At 48.2% G+C, this 17,732-nt stretch overlaps 1 protein-coding gene across 2 annotated transcripts in view; it reads right to left on the bottom strand.

The window, feature by feature from the left end:
• NUAK1 (NUAK family kinase 1) overlaps nucleotides 1-17,732 on the bottom strand; it is a 73,551-nt gene that overhangs the window by 38,049 nt on the left and 17,770 nt on the right. For both annotated transcript variants that reach the window (XM_025462066.3, XM_025462056.3), the window contains exon 2: nucleotides 553-673. In XM_025462066.3, the coding sequence (XP_025317851.1) occupies nucleotides 553-673 (121 nt within the window). The remainder of the gene's footprint in view (nucleotides 1-552; nucleotides 674-17,732) is intronic.

The following is a 17,732-nucleotide window of genomic DNA, read 5'->3' as shown; positions in this document are numbered from 1 at the left end:
AAAAATAGGCTATAGGAAGTTCATACTTTCCATTTCTTCCCAGGAAGGAGCAACCAGTTGAAGCATGAGCATTTTTCTTTTTACTGACGCCGCTCTTGAATTCCATTCGTGAAGCATCTGCCCCACCAAGATATCCCTATTCTTTCTCGGACCCATTCAAAGATACTCCCAACTCAAACAGCCTCCACTTGGAATAACACGTGACTCCACCATGACCCTGGTCACCCAGCAAACTGCCATTTTTCAGAAACCATGGCTGTCTCGCATGCTGGCTTTTAATAAGGCCAGTTGCTTAGCAACCACCAAAGACCTGGCAAGGAGCTAGAAGAAGGCACTAGCCAGAGCTATTTTATGACCATAGTGAGCTGTGCTTCGTGTGTCTGGTTGCATTCAAAGTAACCAAATAAGAGATAACACCCAGCTATTTTTGCATCATGAGGAAAAATACTTGGCTCCTGCCCAGAAGGACAATTACCTAAAAATCTTGGCAGGCCTCGTGGTATGAGAAATGGTAACTGATACGCGAGTGAAAAAAAAAAAAAAATCACTGACCTTCATAAATACTGATGATATGAGGATGGTTGAGGGATGACATGATCTCAATCTCTCGTCTGATGTGAACCATGTCTTGTTCATCCTTAATTTTGTCCTTACGAATGGATTTTATAGCAACCTATAAAGTCAGGAAATGAAATGTTACCCAGAGAACTAAACAGATGCAAATCAGCCATTGGGGGAACTTGGGAAATAAATACAGATGTTACTTGTTGGCAGAACCGACAATAACCAAAATAAAGCTTCAAAATACCCCCTGTCACATCTTTCGTTTATAGCAAAAACACCCTTCTCCCAACAACAGAAAACATCAGGTTCCAACAGCCTGGGGTTTGGGATGCAGGGTTGGTTTTTTTTATTTTGGGCTTTTCTTTTTTCTATAAAGTGGACTGCTTCACGTGGCCAGATTCCTTTACTCCAGGAATCCTTATCCTTTTGAAAAAAGGAGAGCTCGGTTTACAGGGTATCAATGATTAAACATGGATGGTTGAAATCAGTATCACTCAGCTCCACCGGGCAGCTGCCGAAGGCTAGCGAAAGCTCTGCTGCATGGGGCTTCTCGAGGCCAGTTCTGCCCCTACATGGGGTCTTAGCACTGCAGCCTACGCTTTTTGTACAACTGCTCAGTGGCCAAATCCTTCCTTCATCCTTCCTCCTCCAAAGCACCTTCGTTTGGTACACGTGATGAGATAAAAAAGGCTCTGCTATAGAAAAGTCAGGATAAGACCATAAGGCAATGACTCCCTGCCCAGCCCCAGTTGATCTCCATGCCAACGTCTGCAAATGCAAACTGTAGAGCGCTGCCAGGGCCAGCGCACAGAGCAGTTACTCAAAAGAAACACATAAATAAAAAAGCATTAAATGACAATGGGAATCTAATAAGGAAAATCAGATTTGCCAAAGGATTCATCTTTGCTTATGAACAAGTTGCTTCGTCATTTAATCCTTGGCCCTGGCTCCAAAGGAGGCAAAAAGTACTTTGGATGGGGATGGCCAACAAGGAAGCCTGCCAACCAATGTGTGGCCAGTTCCCAAAGCCGGCTTCGTCCCCTCCGAAGTGGTCCTTCTGTGATGTCAGTTCCCACCTGGACCACTCTCTCTTAGATGAAAGGCACTTAACCCCAGGACCACAAAGGCAGGAAGTGCTCCAGAGACAGCATCCTGGTTACCAGCAGGACACCACCACAACTAAATTGAGATGGGGTGAAGCCCTGCCAGCCTCAGCAGGAACGTCCTCACACCTACGAACCATTGCTTCTTCTGGCTTCCACCAGGTCCCCACCAACCACGATACATGGAAACATTTCTAAAATGCAATCAGTCCATCTATAACTCAGTAAGAATTGGGCAGCTATCATTATTGTTGTTGCTGTTGTTGTTGTTGTTGCTGCTTACTGACCTCCCCACAAGTGAGGTAAATGGACAGGCAAGTCCCCATATTTCTGCTCTGCAGACTCCCCCCCACCCAAGCTGTAATGAAATCAGTATTTGTGTCGTTACTTGCCTCTGTACTAGTGGGAATCTAACTGCTTTTTCTGCAGTGCTTAACTCCGGGTTGGCACGTGGCAGGCCTGAGAAAAACCTTAGTGTGGGAAGGCTGGCAGGTGCTAGGTGAACAGAAAGGAAAAGAGGAGGGAGGAGGCAAAGGAGGGGGGAGGCGAGGGTGATGAGAGCGTTAGGTTATGAGAACACGGATGGGAGAAGTGCTAATGAAACTAGAGCAAAAAAGGAAGGACCACCCCAGTCAGACATCGCCACCAAGACAGGCACCCTGGGAAGATGCTTAGTTTTTCTTTGGCATCCTACCCATGAGAGCAATTGAGGAATGGACAAAACAGACCGGAAACACGGGTGCCTGCTGTAAACACAGGGACAGGCACCGCCCTCCCTGAGACTGGGGGCAGACCCCAGGCCGGATCAAAGGAAGCGGCCCAGAGATGAATGAGCTTCCAACCTCAAAGCCCCTTTTCACCAGGGTGCTGGGCTCAAAGCCACCCCAGGCCCTCCGACAGCCCTATTCAGTATGCAGCAAGAAAAGCCTCCCCATGCTGACGTCAAATGTAAAGATATGACTGGAAGGCTTTATTTTGTCTGAGCGGGGCCTGGCACCCGGGGAGCTGGTTCTTGGGGGAAGCAGTGAACACACACAGGCCGTGGAGGATGTGGGTGGCTGTTGGACCATCTCCTGCATTCCTCCATGAATTAGATGGGCCAGGGGGAGAAACCACCCCCTTTGATGATGCAGCAGGCTGAACTTGGCCTCCAGGAGGCTCTATTGTCAAATGACAATAGGCACAAATTCTTTCCCATCCAGGGTTGGGGGAGGGTAGTGACATTGTTGGGGGTAGAGTGGGCTTTAAGAAAATAAGGCCACTTGTCGGTTCCCCCCAACAGTGGAGCAGGAGGCTGATGGTCTCAGGGCATGTTTGCCAGGGGGAGGCTTCCAGCCCAATATGAAAAGGAAAATGCTCCCATTCTAATAAAGCCCCACTCTGCATTAAGGAAACTAAAAGGGCTCCATACTGTTAATAACCATGGTGGCTGTCCCTCCACAAAAGTTCCCCTCTTCCTGCAGTGAATCTTCTCTTGAAAATGCAAAAGGGGGCTCCATCCTGCCCTATCTTCCAAAGGGCTGTAGGGAAGTCAGTTTGAGACAAAGGCTACAAATCACTTAGAACCATGCAACTGTCAAGGCCAGGAGGAGACATCTCAGTTCAACTCCCAAGAGCCAAGAGCTGACTCACCCAAGGCTGCAGAGACAGTTCATGGCAAATCGCGGACGCAGAAGAACCACAGTAATAACAGCAGCCGGTGGGGAACACCTAACGGGGGCAGACCTGATGCAGACCTGGGCCGAAGTGCTCTTCAGGCCGCGGATCTTTATATTCTTATTCAGGTGTCAGCTCCAGAACCTTCTGGGGCGGCCCTCCCCAACCCCTGGAGCCCACAAGGCCTCTCCAGCCATAGCCACCTCCCTCTCTCCACACCTTCCCCCACCTTATCTTCTTAGAGACAAGTGGCACCTTCTGAAATTATCTTGTGCTTCTTTGTTTGCTGCATATTCAGCCTGTGACCAAATCCAGCTTGTTTCTGTAGGACCTAGAAAGCTGAAAATGGTTGTCATATTTTTAAAGAGCTGTTTTATAAAAGGACAACGAGATCTGGAAATGCAACTCCTGTAACATAAGGTAGTGCCTGCTTCAGGAAGTCGGGGGGATAAACTAAGCCAGCACACGGGGAAGTTGCATAACGGTCAGGGACAGGGCTTTGAGGCCTGCCTGAAACCATTCACTAGCTGTGTGACCTCAGGCAGGTTGCATAACCCCTCTGTGCTCATCCATCAGGTAGGGATCCTGTAAGGATTAATGTCAGGAGGTTAAAACATGCCTGGCCCATGATAAGTGCTCAAAAACTGTCAGCATGTTTAACCTGAAGGGAGGCCCTTCGTGCCTTCCTGCCTTTCACTCTTGGAGCACACTAGGATTCCTCCTGGCTCCTCATGGGCCAGCAAGCCAAGGCCTAGGGAATGGAGACCACGTTTGTTCCCCAAAGTACATAAAGGCCAACGGAATCTGTCTCCTGGGTCTTTGCACTGTAGCTTCATCTGAAATGTCAGGAAGCTCCAAGCGGCTGAGGCTCACCCACCATGACCATTCATGGTATCTGAGCCCGAGACCAGATGGAAGGATGAACAACCTGGAACCCCAAAAGCAACCTCAGGACTATATTCCTCCATCTTCTCCTCATGGTCACCTGTGCAGGTGAACAGGGGAAAAAATATTCTCACTCGAATCAAAAGCCTGCCTCAAGATCTCCACTGCAGCTTCTCTGAATCTGGACTGTTGGTTCACTTATTTTTTTGGAGCACCTAGCAGGTACCAGGCACAGTGCTGCCATGACAGAGAAGGGACCCAATAAGATTCTGTCCCAGCCCTCAAGGTTGGGGGGAGGATAGGGGATGGACAAAGACATTAGCACAATGACACAAATAATTACATACTTGTCCTAACAGGGTGGGGGCATTCTGGAGAAAATCTCCTCTCTGGCTTGCCTTAGTCCTCAGCCACATTGACAAAGAAAGAGAGAGGTAAGGAGAGGGCCCAGCAGGAAGAGATTACCAAATGTCTGAAATCATACACCCTCAAAAAAAAAAAAAAAAAGGCAATTTGTTGCTGCACAAGCCAGAGAGATGTCACTCCACCTTCAAAGTGACGGGAATTCCTGTGCAGTACAGCCACTTTCATAAACGTTCCCAAGTCTAGACAGCACTGTGTGCCTTATAAAATGGTCTGCCTTTAAATAAGGCCACCCTATAGTTTAATGTCTAAACCGTATGCAGCGGCACATCTGGCCGTGGACCCGGGATTCCGCCCCATGGTGCCGGCCTGTGTAAGAGGCATCAGCCCAGCCAGTCCCCATTCCTTGTTAACCATAACAGGGCCAGCCTCCTCTTGCATTCACGCAGTTTCTCCTTTTTGGGGTAATCATCACAAACCACCTATTCTGCAGCCTGCTGGGCGTCCTTTCCTGCCACGGCTGCTGTGAATGTTAAGAGCTTGGTGGCTGCGCGCAGGGCTCTAGAAGGCCGCGGGGATAAAGCTCAGGCTACTGCCAGCAGGCCAACCTCAGATGAGCCCCAGCATTGCAAGTCTGTTTCCTCGTCTGTAAAATGGGCCTAGGATAGCCCCCCTCTTGGGGTAGTTGTAGGGTGTGGGAATAATGTGAGTAAAGTAACCAGCACACAGTAGGTGTCCACTGAATGGTGGTGACTATACATGAGGCCTGGCAGATACGGGGCCATGTTTTTGGGGTGACGAGCCCCCAGCAAATCCTCTTATAGGCCTCTCCCCACCCCATCACCCACACACATCCTCCCCTTCCCCACATTTGTGCTGAGGCAAGAGCAGGTTAAAATTCATACCCAGCCTGCCTGCCTGCAGAGTGGGGCAGCCAGCTGTCTTCCCGGCCTGCTCTGGGGAGTGGGGAAGGTTCTGGGCAGGTTGTGTGTCTGCCAGATTCAGACTGAGAGCGTCACTGCCCTCATCCCTCCAGAGCACCTCCCATGGATGTTCATTCACTGCCATATGTCAGCCTGCAGGGAGATCTTAGTGCTGTCTTTGTCTCTGACATATCAGCATTTAAAAATCAGTGACAATATTCTTCAAGATGGTCATAACCAGCATTTCTAAGGTGTTAACCATGTGCCAGTGAGCCTTATCTCCTTTAATCCTAACTAAGGCCCCATTTTACAGGGGAGGACACTGAGGTGCAGAAAAGACAAATACTTCTCAAACTCACCCAGTCTGTAAAAGATAGAGAGCTAAGGCTACAACTGAGACAGCCTGAGCCCCAGGATTCTGGCTCTAGAGGTTACAGGTAATGCTGGGGTGGACAGCAAACATGGCAGGTGACAGGATCCCTCCAAGGGTCTCAAACAGTCTCCACAACCTGGAGATAAAGCTCAGGCCCCTCCAAGTGGATAAAGTTTTATAGGGTCCTAGGTGAGGTGCCAGGGGGCAGCATTTGGGGTCTGAGAAGCAGGGAAGAAATAGGGCCTGCCCATCTGTAAACACAGCATTAGCATCACTTAGTAGGAGTAAGTTTGCATCCTAAGCCAAACAGCCCCTTGGGTCACTTGATGGCTTCTATTCGGACAGGCAGTGCATGGCCATCACCATAGGGATGCCACCCAAGAGGCCACCTTGCAGCCAAAGCCCCTCATTAATTAAATGACCCCCAGCTCTTGGTGAGGAGCATGGCCAACTCAGGACAACACTTGAGCAAGTTGCCATGATGCAACCGCCCCACAGGGACCTAAGCCAACTCCTCCATGGGGCCCAAGGGCCTCTTCCTCTCCGGCCTGTTGATTCATGTCACTACATGGATGTTTCTTCAGGCAGAAGCAGATTAGAAGCCAAGAATTGTATCAAGAGGCACTGAGGAGATGCACCCCCAACACCAGGAAGCACGGCACGGGTAAGAAAGAGCTTTTTCTTCAAAGAACAGCATCCACAGTGCACCACCAGCAACCTTTTAGTCTTGTGAAAGGTCCTGAAAATAAACTCCTCTGTAAGTTGGTTCTCCAGCCTCAATTTACCAAAACTCCCCATCAGAGATGACATGGCCTCAGGTGATGCTGACCCTTCTCCCACCATGAAAATGTGTTCTATTTCCAGGAGAGCCTGGGTGGCTCTGTCAATTCAGTGTCCTACTCTTGGTTCTGGCTCAGGCCATGATCTCAGGGTCATGAGATCCAGACCCACATCAGGCTCCGTGCTCAGTGAGCAGTCTGCTTGAGGTTCTCTCTCTCCCTCTCCCACCCCCTCTAGCCTTCTGTACACTGTGCAAGTACCGGTCCACACTCTTTCTCTCTCTCTCTAAAATAAATAAAATTTTTTTACAAAAATGTGTTCTATTTCCAGAATTTGAATAGCATATCAGATTCTTATCTGACAGGGCCAGGGCCTGCTCAGAAGGACCTCAGAGAGGCAGGGAGGTCTTTATCTACACGTGTGGGCTTCCCTGGCTCTCCACACCCCCTTTTCAAGGACTGGCCTAAGCATGTCATTATTGCACGGGGTAATGCCACAAGGGAGGTGGAATTCATGGCTTAGAAACTGTGGGCACATTCACACTCCCTGCACTGTGCCTGGGTTTGTAAACACTAGATAGTGGCCATGGCTGACCAGGCAGGAATCAAAGGAGCGGAAAAAAAATAAAAATAAAAAAAAGGCCCATGGAAAGTTAACAACAGTGACAATGCCAAAGCAAGCAATGAGCCAGCTCAGAGCACACAATCTGATTCTCTGGGTGAGCAGTTCCCCTCAGAGTGCTGAGCACACCACCTGCACCAGAGCCAGGGGCGGGGGCCTAACTGTAAAATGCAGCTTCCAGGCCCCACTCCAAATCTACTGAATTCCAGCATCAGCATTTTTTACAAGCTCCCCAGGTGATTCTGCGGCACTTTGACATTTGAGAACCGTCGGAGTAGATGTGGCACCATGGTACTTCCTACTCCGAAACTTAGACACTATGCAGCCATGTTAAACATTAGGTGATGAATGAGAATTAATGAACTGCCCACCCATATAGAGGGGAATTAAACACAAGCTGCTTCCCTAAGGGGACTCTGTGACCCGAATTAATGTGCCCCTGGCAAATGGGAGGCTTGCTCCCAGCGGGGGGCAGTTTCTGGCTGCAGACCTGCGCATGCTGTAAGGCCCTAGAGGCTGGCTGGTAATGGGCCTGGGGCTCCCACACCTGGAACCATAAATGTCTCCAAAGGAAGAGACAAGAAGTGAGCCCTGGAGCCTCACGTTCGGCCCACTCGGTGACAGAGGGTCTGGCTGGGACTGCGAGGAGCTTTCTCCCACCAGGATCCTCCAGAAGTCTCTCCAGGCTCTCTGCCCCAGTGAGTGACCCCAAGACCCGCCACATGCAAAGGCCTCTGGTAGCACAAGACATGTGACACAGGCAACAGCAGAGCCACACAGGGAGACTAAATTCGCAAGGCTGTTTAGCTAGAACTCTAGTGGCCAGGCAGCTGTTTATTTTTGGACTTTCACGTTTCCGAAAACCAAGTGCAGCACCAACTCAGAACTCTAAAGCACAGCTGCTTTCTTCCAGGTTCCAACTGTCCTGGGGAGGGAGAGGAAGGGCCAGACCAGAGGGCTGTGGCTGGACAGCCTGGACCGGTAGCATCTGATCACTCTGACACTCTTCACAACCGGGCTTGGATAAGCTTAGGGTTGTGCAACCTTTATTTATCAACCTCTGAGTGCAGCAGAGCCCCCACCGGAATGGCTGAAAAACCACATCAGCACCTTGGCCTTGTCTTCAGTCACAACAACATGGCCAGGCGCCCCTGCAGAGAGGCAAGCACGCCATAGGCTCATTTCCCTCATCCGCAAAGGAGGATGCCAAGGGTGCCAGCTCCACGAGGTTGATGGAGGCCTGGAGCAGACAGTGTACAGGAAGGAGGACAGAGAAGGAAACCGGCACACAGCACGAGAAGTAGCGATCAGCCGATGGTAGAGCTCAGGATGTTCTATGCCAACCCCCTCATTTTACAGGTGAGGAAACTGAGTCCCAGAGAGGTCAAAGCACAGGCCCTGGGTTCACAGAGTTAGTAGCAGAGTTAGTAGCAGCACTGGAGCTGCAGCGAGAGTCCCAGGTCTCCCTCAAGTCTGGGATTAATACTCTGGGCAAGTGCTAACCCACTTCCGAGCCACAGCTAGCAGGGGGACTAAGGTTGCCACCCAAAGATCTACAGTGCATACGCGAAGCATGCCCCAGCAGCCAGGCCCCGGACTAACAAGCTGAGATGGTGAGCAACAGCTACTCCTAAGCGTGCTGGCGAATTGTGACCTGTTCCTCAGCATGACACCTCCCTCTCGTGCCAGGGGGCTGTCCTCCCACAGACAGGCCAGAGATGCAGTCTGCTGTCCGAGTCAGTCCAAATCTTGGTCCAATTTCTGAAGCCTGATTTGGTAGCACACATGAGGGGCATGCGGGGCACGCGGGGAGGCTTTTATCCCATTATTTCTTAATTCACTGAAAACATTGCTTTTAAATATTAACTTGAGGCCACTACTGAATCGCTGACCTTGGGAACAATGCATAAGGGACACAAAAGACCTAAGAAACAAAATTGATTTTCCAAAGTGGAGGGAAAAAATTAGTCAATTGAATTTAACAGAATAAAGAGAAAAAGTTTTTTAATTTCTTAAGATGGTAAAATATATAGGACAAGCAAAAAAAATTATATTGCCTATTTCAAGCTTGAGTGATTCTATAAATAAGTGAAAGGGAAGATTCTTCAGGTGTTATTCTTATACCAACAAAACTCTTCCTCGGAAAGCTGATTCGTGGCAATCAGAGTGTGCAAAGCACTCGGGACAGGTAAGGAAGGACAGCGGGGCTGTAATCTGACTCCTGGAGGCCTCCGTTAGCATCTCCTCACAAACCAGAGTTTCTTGTCCTTCCAAAGGAAACTCTCACTGTCCGTTACCCAGAGAGAGTCAGCAGGCTGGGCCCTGCTGCAGAGCCCCTGCTGCAAAATCCACCCCCCATGCTTATCAGCCCCCTAACCACCCCCCCACAAACCTGCCAGGGAAGCTCATCACGGCAGCGCCTCCGGCTACATGCACACAGCCTCAGGCGATGCCAGCCTGACCCCCGAGGAGCACGCTCAGTTCCCCTCGGGCATTTCCTGCCACCCGTCAGGCAGGAGAGCTCTGTAAGCTTCACCCAACACCCAACACTCAGTTCCTACCCTCAGGGAGATGGGGTGGAGGTCTGTGGCTCTTACAGGGATCCAAAGAACAGGCTGGACGGAGAATGTGATGCTCCTGGCCATTCGTGCTCCAAGACCCCTCCACACCGATCATCTCAACTACTGTCTTCAGCTGACCAGCTCCTCCCTCCATGCCCTCCCCCAAAGATGAGCCCCCATAATGCACCTAGAGGTCCACTTCCCTAACCTCAGTCCCATTCACACAGAGACCATTCCTGTGTTATTCACTGTAGCTTCAGTGCCTCCCCGGGGCCTTGGCATATAGTATATGCCAAAAAGCTGTGGCTCATATGGTCTCCACGCATTAAAATGGAACCTTAACATTTTGCTAAGTGATAAATCTGACAGGGAGAGGCAAATACTGTGTAATCTCACTTATACATGGAATCTAATAAAGCCAACCTCATAGAAATAGAGAGTACGCTGGTGGGTGCCAGGGCCCAAGGGATAGGAGGGAAATAGAAGATGTTGGTTAAAGGGCAAAAACTTAAAAAAAAAAAAAAAAAAAAAACAAAGGACACAAACCTCCAGCTATAAGCTGAATAAATTCTGAGGATCTGATGGGCAGCACAGTGACTATAGTAAACAATACTGTCTTATGTACTTGCAAGTTGTTAAAAGAGTAGATCTGAAATGTTATCACCATGCACACACACACACACACACACACACGATGATTATGTGAGAGGACAAGAAGTGTTAATTAACTTTATAGTGGTAATCATTTTGCAACATGTACGTGTACACCTTAAACTTACATATGTTATATCAATAATATCGCAATAAAGCTAGGGGGAAGGACCCTTAAAAAAACAAAACCAAAGCAAGACATGTTATCATTCTACAGCCACCTGCCATGCAGTCTTCTTTTACTTACTTGTCTCTCAAATGTTGAATCCCTACTTGTTCTGAAACCACTGAGCCTGAACTTGCTCACCCCTAAATTGGAGATAATATGATGGTATTTAGAAACAGGACCTTAAGGGGTTGATTAGGTCCTGAGAATGGAGCCCTCATGAATGGGATCAGTGCCCTTAGTGAAGAGACCCCAGAGAGCTCCCTTGTGCCTTCTGCCAAGTGAGGACATGGTCGTCGATGAACCAGGGAGGGGGCCATAGCCAGACACAGAATCTCCAGGCACCTGATCTTGGACTTCCACGCTTCGAAACTTTAAAAAATAAATTTATAAGCTAATAAAGAAAGAAAATGGAGATAATTATAGTGCCCACTCCAGAAGGGGCTGAGAGATCATTCCCAACAATAGCTAACAGTAAGCCTAATAATTACCAGCTATCAAGCCCTGACAATGAGCCAGGCACTGGGCACCATCCTATTGCTCAACCTTTCACTCATTAAATTCTTGCAGAAACATTATTATTTCTACTTTCTCAGTGAATATAAACTGAGTCTCAGGGAGGTGAAGTAACTTGCCCTAGGGCACACAATTAATAAATAGAACAGATGGGTCTCGCAGAACCCAGTACCTGTACTCATAAGCTCTGTACCACACCCACAAGGCAAGTGCCATGGCACCTGGCACATAGCAGGTATCTGATAAATTTGAGCTGAATCAATCTCTGAAGACACTGCCCTGTCCCCGCCCTAAGTCTTGTTCTTAGTTAGTATTTAAACTGCTTCCATCTTCAAAAGCACATCCCTTAGTATTCCTTGCTTTTCTCTGTGAGGCCAGCCAATGCAGTTGGACAAAAGGCAGAATTGGAGGGGGTGGGGGGAATCTGGGAGGTGTGTCCCTAAAAATGATGCAATCATGAGTCAATTCGCCAGCAAGTAATTTTGGCAAATCTGCTCTGGATAAGGCAGAGATCCAGGTCTTACAGAACATGATCCAGACATTCCCTTTAAGTTGCTTACAATCCTACTGGAAAGGACAGTGGACATAGGGGTTCCTCCCTGCCTGCACCCATTCACCCTTCAACTGATAGAAACACCCTGACTTTGCTCTGGGGATATCATTACATGCAGTTTTAAAGAGACTGTCAGTCAATGGGTAGACCCATTGCCAATGCCAATGGGTGGACCCATGATTCTAGGATTTGGCTAAGAAGATGTTCGTTCCCCAGAATTGAATTCTAAGTGGTCTGAAAATGGCTGGGACATTCATCCCAACAATAATATCCAAGAAGATATAGTTCCTTGGGGCTTCCTTGGGTTTTATCTTTTCCCCAGCCTGGTCCTGTGGGATACACCAGGCCTTACAAATTTGTTTTCTCCTCAATGAATCATGGAGTCCATTTCTGTCAGTAGTAACCAAAACCCCTAACTTCTACCGGGAGATACCAATGAGTCAGGGTAGGAAAGGAGAACAAGGTTACTAAGCAGGCAAGCACCTGCTGTATTTGGGTTTCGAGAAATCAAGGCGGGCTCCTCAGAGGAGGTGGGATGGGGCACTGAACCAGAAGATACACAGGCTTTGCACAGACAAGGAGAAGCGCAATTGAGATACTTCACCCTCCTCATGACCCTAGAGTCTGGCCAGGATGATGCTTTTTCTAGGACTGTAAGACCCTTCCCAGCAACATGTCTTTTTGTGCGATCACAGGCCAACTGATGTGTATGTGCAGAGGTGGGGCCTCTGAGAAATCCTTCCATGTGTCACCCCCCATATACACCATTTCTACCTCTGTCTCTCACTCACACTCCTAAATAAGACCAAAACTGAGTCTCATTTTGCTCATTCATTTCCCATCTCTAAAAAGGGCACATCACCACTGTCCCCTTTGCTCACACATACTGCATGCCCACACTCAGTCACATCCTCCACAAAATGGGCCATGTCTCACTTGACTGGTGTGAGTCAAAATGCCAATCTTCAGGAAGCATCCAGATGTAATTTTTACAATAATTTCCCCTCAGACCACAATAAAGCTGTACTAAATTGTTTGGAGTTTTGCCCTTTTTCCTGGCTAATTGGGGGTTCAGCAGGATAATTTTGACCTATCTTCAAAAGTGAAGAAAGTCTAGCCATATTCTCTGACAAATAATATTCATAATATTTTATAATAGTTACCAGTTGTTACAGGTGAATTGTATCCTCCTAAATTCATATATTGAGGCCCTAACCGCCAATGTGACTATAATTGAAGGCAGAACCTTTAGGAGGTAATTAAGGGTAAATGAAGGTGGGGGCCCTGATCCGAAAGGGCCAGTGTCCTTATAATAAAGGCAGAGACACCAGGAGCATGCCCACACCCGTGTAAGAGCATGTGGGGACACAATGAAAAGGTGGCCATCTGCAGCTAGGAAGAGAGGCCTCCCTACAAATGAACCCTGCTGGCACCCTGACCTTGGACTTCTAGCCTCCAGACCTGTGAGAAAATTAATTTCTGTTATTTATGCCCCTCAGTTTGGTGGAATTCTGTTATGGCAGCCTGAGCACACTGATACACTAGTCCTTGACAATGGTACCTAAATCACAGTCAACATAAAACCCAATAAAAGGGAGGGTCATTCATGGTCAACACCAAGCACAGCAAGCAGAGCCTACAGGACAGAAACCCTAACTACTTTGTTCATCCCTGTGCCCTCGATATCTGAGAAGAAGCCGGCACCATAGCAGACATTCAATAAACATTTGTTGAGTTGAATTTAATCAGACGTGACAAATATCATCTTAACTTTTGTAAGAATGAGAACACCCATCCACTCGTAACCACCAACCTGGCCCAGTAAACTGCAAGTTGCCAAAGCCAGACAACCTACCCAGATAATATCCGATTCCACTCTAGTCCACACCACTTCTATCCTTGTGGGTAAGACCACAAACCCCAGGATGCAAGACCAGGGTGTGTAAATGACCCACACACACCATGTATACAATGCCACCCCACTTTACCATACTCTCCCCTCTGCCCCCTGAGACAGGCTTCTCGTTTTGCAAGAGAGGAAATGTGAAACCAAGAAGGGACTCCCCAAGTCACAGGTCATAAGGGCTACACTCAAGTTTCAACCAGGTACCTGGATTTTTCTGGCCAATGTTGCCTCTGCGAGGCCACACCTGTTCCCACAATTTCATCAAATCGACAGAACCACAGGGTAAAAAAGAAGAAACACCCTGAGACCTGGCATCGTGATGCTTCCTTTCTTGGGAGGTTAGGCCTGGGGGGAGACCAGCTCAGATAGCAGACTGTTCAAATTCCGTGGACGATCTGGCTGGGGAGTTAATCAGAACAATTTGAGTGTGCAGCTAACCAAAGGCACCCCTTCCTGAATCAAGCCCTGCCTATATGGCAACACTTCATAAGAACCATTCCCTTACAACAAAACTGTCAAATCCAGCAACCACAGGCCAGAAACATCCCAGCTGAGCCCCACCAAGCTGCTTTCTGATGTACTGTACACACAAATACCAATAGTCCCCAGATGTTCTCTATGTAAAACATTTGGTTTGAGACACAGCCCTGCTTTCCCAAAAACCCTTACATTTGTTTAATGGACTCATACAGTTCAGCTAAAATGTCCTGGATCAGACATCCGAAGCCAGCCCGGCTCTGATGCAAGCATCCCATCTGCAGAAAAGACGATCAAGTAAATAAGACAGTCTTCCCCCAAGATTTATGCTCCCTGCATCTTTAAGCAGGTCATAAAATGTAAGCTATGTATGGCTAATAATGCAAGTTCCTTTCAAGTGTGTTTCTCAGTCCATCTCCGTACTAATCTAAGACTGATGTTCAAACAGAGTCGGCCCGGCATGCGGAACAGGAGACCACGTCCTCCGTCTTACTTCCACCGGAAAGAAGGTTAAAAATCTGTCATTTGAGCAAACTTAAGGTAAAGGTAGGTTTTTCCTGGTTTTAGTTATTCAAATATAGCAATATCCCCTTTGTCCCAATGCCACTTAGCCCTTAACCCAAACTCTAAAACCCAGGTAAGAGACGGTGAAATGGAAAATGTACTGGACCCAGCTGGGCCACCTACTCCCTGAGTGACCCGGCCAGCCCTCCTCCCCTCACATGGCTCATCCTGTCACATGAGAAAACAGAAGTTCACCAGATTCACTGTCAGGGCTCTTTCAGCTGTGAGGATTAAACGAGGATGGGAAATAAACCCTTAGAAAAGCCACCCAAGAAATGTCATTGAATCCATGTGCTGAGCCCCCACAGATGGCAACCTACAATTTTCCTACTAATATTTATAATAAGCTTGGTCACAGCATATCTTTGTGGAAATGGAAAAATGGATGTAGAAAGCCATCAGAGGGATCCTCACTGACAGAACCAGGACTGACACCTACCTCTACCTTTCATCTTGAACTTCTGTGTCTTGTGAGTTTTCAGTATTGGGCAGGCATTATTTTTGCTATAGGGAAAGAAAAATTCTATCACTTGAAAGATCACAGAGAGGAATGAAAGTTGATGAGGGAGAAAACAGACAAACAGCAGACATGAGAACCCCAAAATAAAGTTCTAAGGACCAGTTAGGAGAAGTTCCCCCAAAGGCATCAAGGAAAGGTCTAACAGGCACCTGAGTGGCTCAGTGACTGAGCGTCTACCTTTGGGTCAGGTTGTGATCCTTGGGTCCTGGGATCGAGTCCTGTATCAGGCTCCTCTTGGGAGCCTGCTTCTCCCGCTGCCTGTGTCTCTGCCTCTCTCTGTGTGTCTCTCATGAATAAATAAAATCTTTAAAAAAAAAAAAAAAGGTCTAACTTTCAAGTACTTTGTTGTAAGAAAGTATACGTACACTTGGAAAATATTTCCCTAATAAATGACTATCATTTTTTTAAAAAGGTTGGCTCTTAAATGGATAAGCTATAATTACCTAAAAAAACATACTTAGAATTTCTAAAACATAATTTAGAATTTCTGTTATAACTTAGCAGGTCCACTTACCCAGGGCATCACATTAAGCAGTATTCTCCATTTCTCTGACTGAAGCTCGTGGCAGGTTAAACACTCGGGGCTGCACAGCTACTCTCTGCTTTCCCTTGACCCTCTTGTTCAATCAGCCAACTACCCATCTAGCCATCGTCATCCCAGCCAGTCAACGGCCCCAATATTGCAGCCTCCACAGTCCATGGAATCCCTCATCCTCCAACATGGCCAGCGAGTCGTGACAAATCATAGGCCCTCCCGCCCCAAGGATGAAAAGCCTCAGCTTTCAGACTTGTCTTTACTCTCTCACTGCCAAGCAAAGGCAAAATGTAGTAAGATAACATGCAAAGAACACTCCGTAGAAGGCCCGACAATGCTGAATGCTCCGAAATGCTTTTACGATTATACTTAACAAAGTGCCCTTATGCAGGGATACATGTAAGTAAGAAAACGACTCCAATGAGACCTTCAAAATCTTGAGAGGTCGAGAGGACAGTGTCAGAGGGCAGAGCAAGAAGGGGTTGGGAGCAGGGGAGCAGCTGTGGCCTCTTCCGAGAGGACATTTCAGGTCACCCGACTAAAAGAAGTCCCTCCAAATGTACTTCAGCAGCCCCCAGGGAATTGATTTTGCAGGATGGAATTATTTCCCTGAAATAAACAGACACACAAAGGTCGCTACAACTGGGGCCTCAAAAGAAAACAAGCCAGCTGCCGATTTACGGGCAGCCTCTGATGCAACAGGAGCAAAAGGTCCCGGCCCAGGTCCAGGGGGATGGCTTTGGACGCACCAGTCTTCCCTGGAGAATGCAAGCATCCCAGGGGCAAGGCGGGGGAGAGGGGGCTGGCCTTCCCGAGGGTAAGGTCCCCACCTGGCCAGGCATCAATGGCATATTCAAGAGGGCAGACCCCACCAGCCAGGGGCTCTCAACTCAGGGCACAAAGGTGACACAAGGGACTGGTTAACAACACTGCTGCCTGGGGCCTAGCCCCAGAGAGTTTTTAAAAGGTTATTCTAATGCTCAACCAGAACCAAGAACCGGTGGTGTAGGAAAGTGCCCTCGGAAAGTGCCCTCGGCGGGGTCGGATGGACGGAAGGACCAGTGTCAGCGCAAGTGTGACCTTGACCCCGCAGGCAGATCAGCTGCTCTTTCTGAGCGCCAACTTCTTTAACTGCAAAGTGGTGGTTAATGGTCACCCCATCACAAAGCTGCTGTGAAATGAGAGGACAAGAGTCAGCTGCCTCCTTAAGTGTGTCTTGCAGAAGACACACTCGGAGTCCCCTGTAAGTGTGAACCTTTGTCTTTCTTTCAAAGCTTGCAAGTGGGTCGGGAATCCCCAGCCACTCCCAACCCTAAGGGGTTTCCTGAATTGCTAAGTGGTTAAAAAAGGTGGGGAGAAAGGCACATCTTTCCATATGTTGGAGCCCACCAAATTCACTTCACGTATCAAATTCACATTCTCACACACACACACACACACACACACGCATGCACATGCCCACGCTCATGCACACAGAACCCCTACTGGGTGAAATGGGCATGTTCTACAGTAAACTGTACAAAATAGTCACAAGCAGCAAAATGAGGGAATGCCTGGTTTCTAAGATTTGCTTTGCTTTTTCTGTCCGGAAGAAAACCTATCGTGGGTTTGACACTCTCTCAGGAAGCCCCTGCCCATCCCTCATCGCCCCTATTAGGCCAAGTGCAAATCTCTTACACCTGGCGGCCCTGAACGGGACTGGCACAGACAGGGCCCGAGGGTATGTCTGCCAAACGAGTTAATTATGCTCCCTAAGGCCAGGGATGCCCGTGTTGATGCCTAACCGGGCATTTCATAAACACACCTGAACTTTGATTCCATGCAACTGGCAGAAAAATACATAAAGGTCCATCCAACATTCAAGAGGCAGCTGCTCGAAGCCTAGCAACCATAAGCAGCAGTGTCACCACATTTCAGGGTTTGAATTCCACCTATGAGTACTGCAGATGTGGGCAAGTGACTTAATCTTCTGTGCTTCAGTCTATCTAAGATGGGAATAGTTGTGGTGTGTACTT

Source organism: Canis lupus, chromosome 10, assembly GCF_003254725.2.
Source record: "Canis lupus dingo isolate Sandy chromosome 10, ASM325472v2, whole genome shotgun sequence".
Classification (NCBI taxonomy): Eukaryota; Metazoa; Chordata; class Mammalia; order Carnivora; family Canidae; genus Canis; species Canis lupus.
The sequence above is the reverse complement of the archived record's forward strand: the minus strand, read 5'-3'. Positions and strand labels throughout refer to the sequence as shown.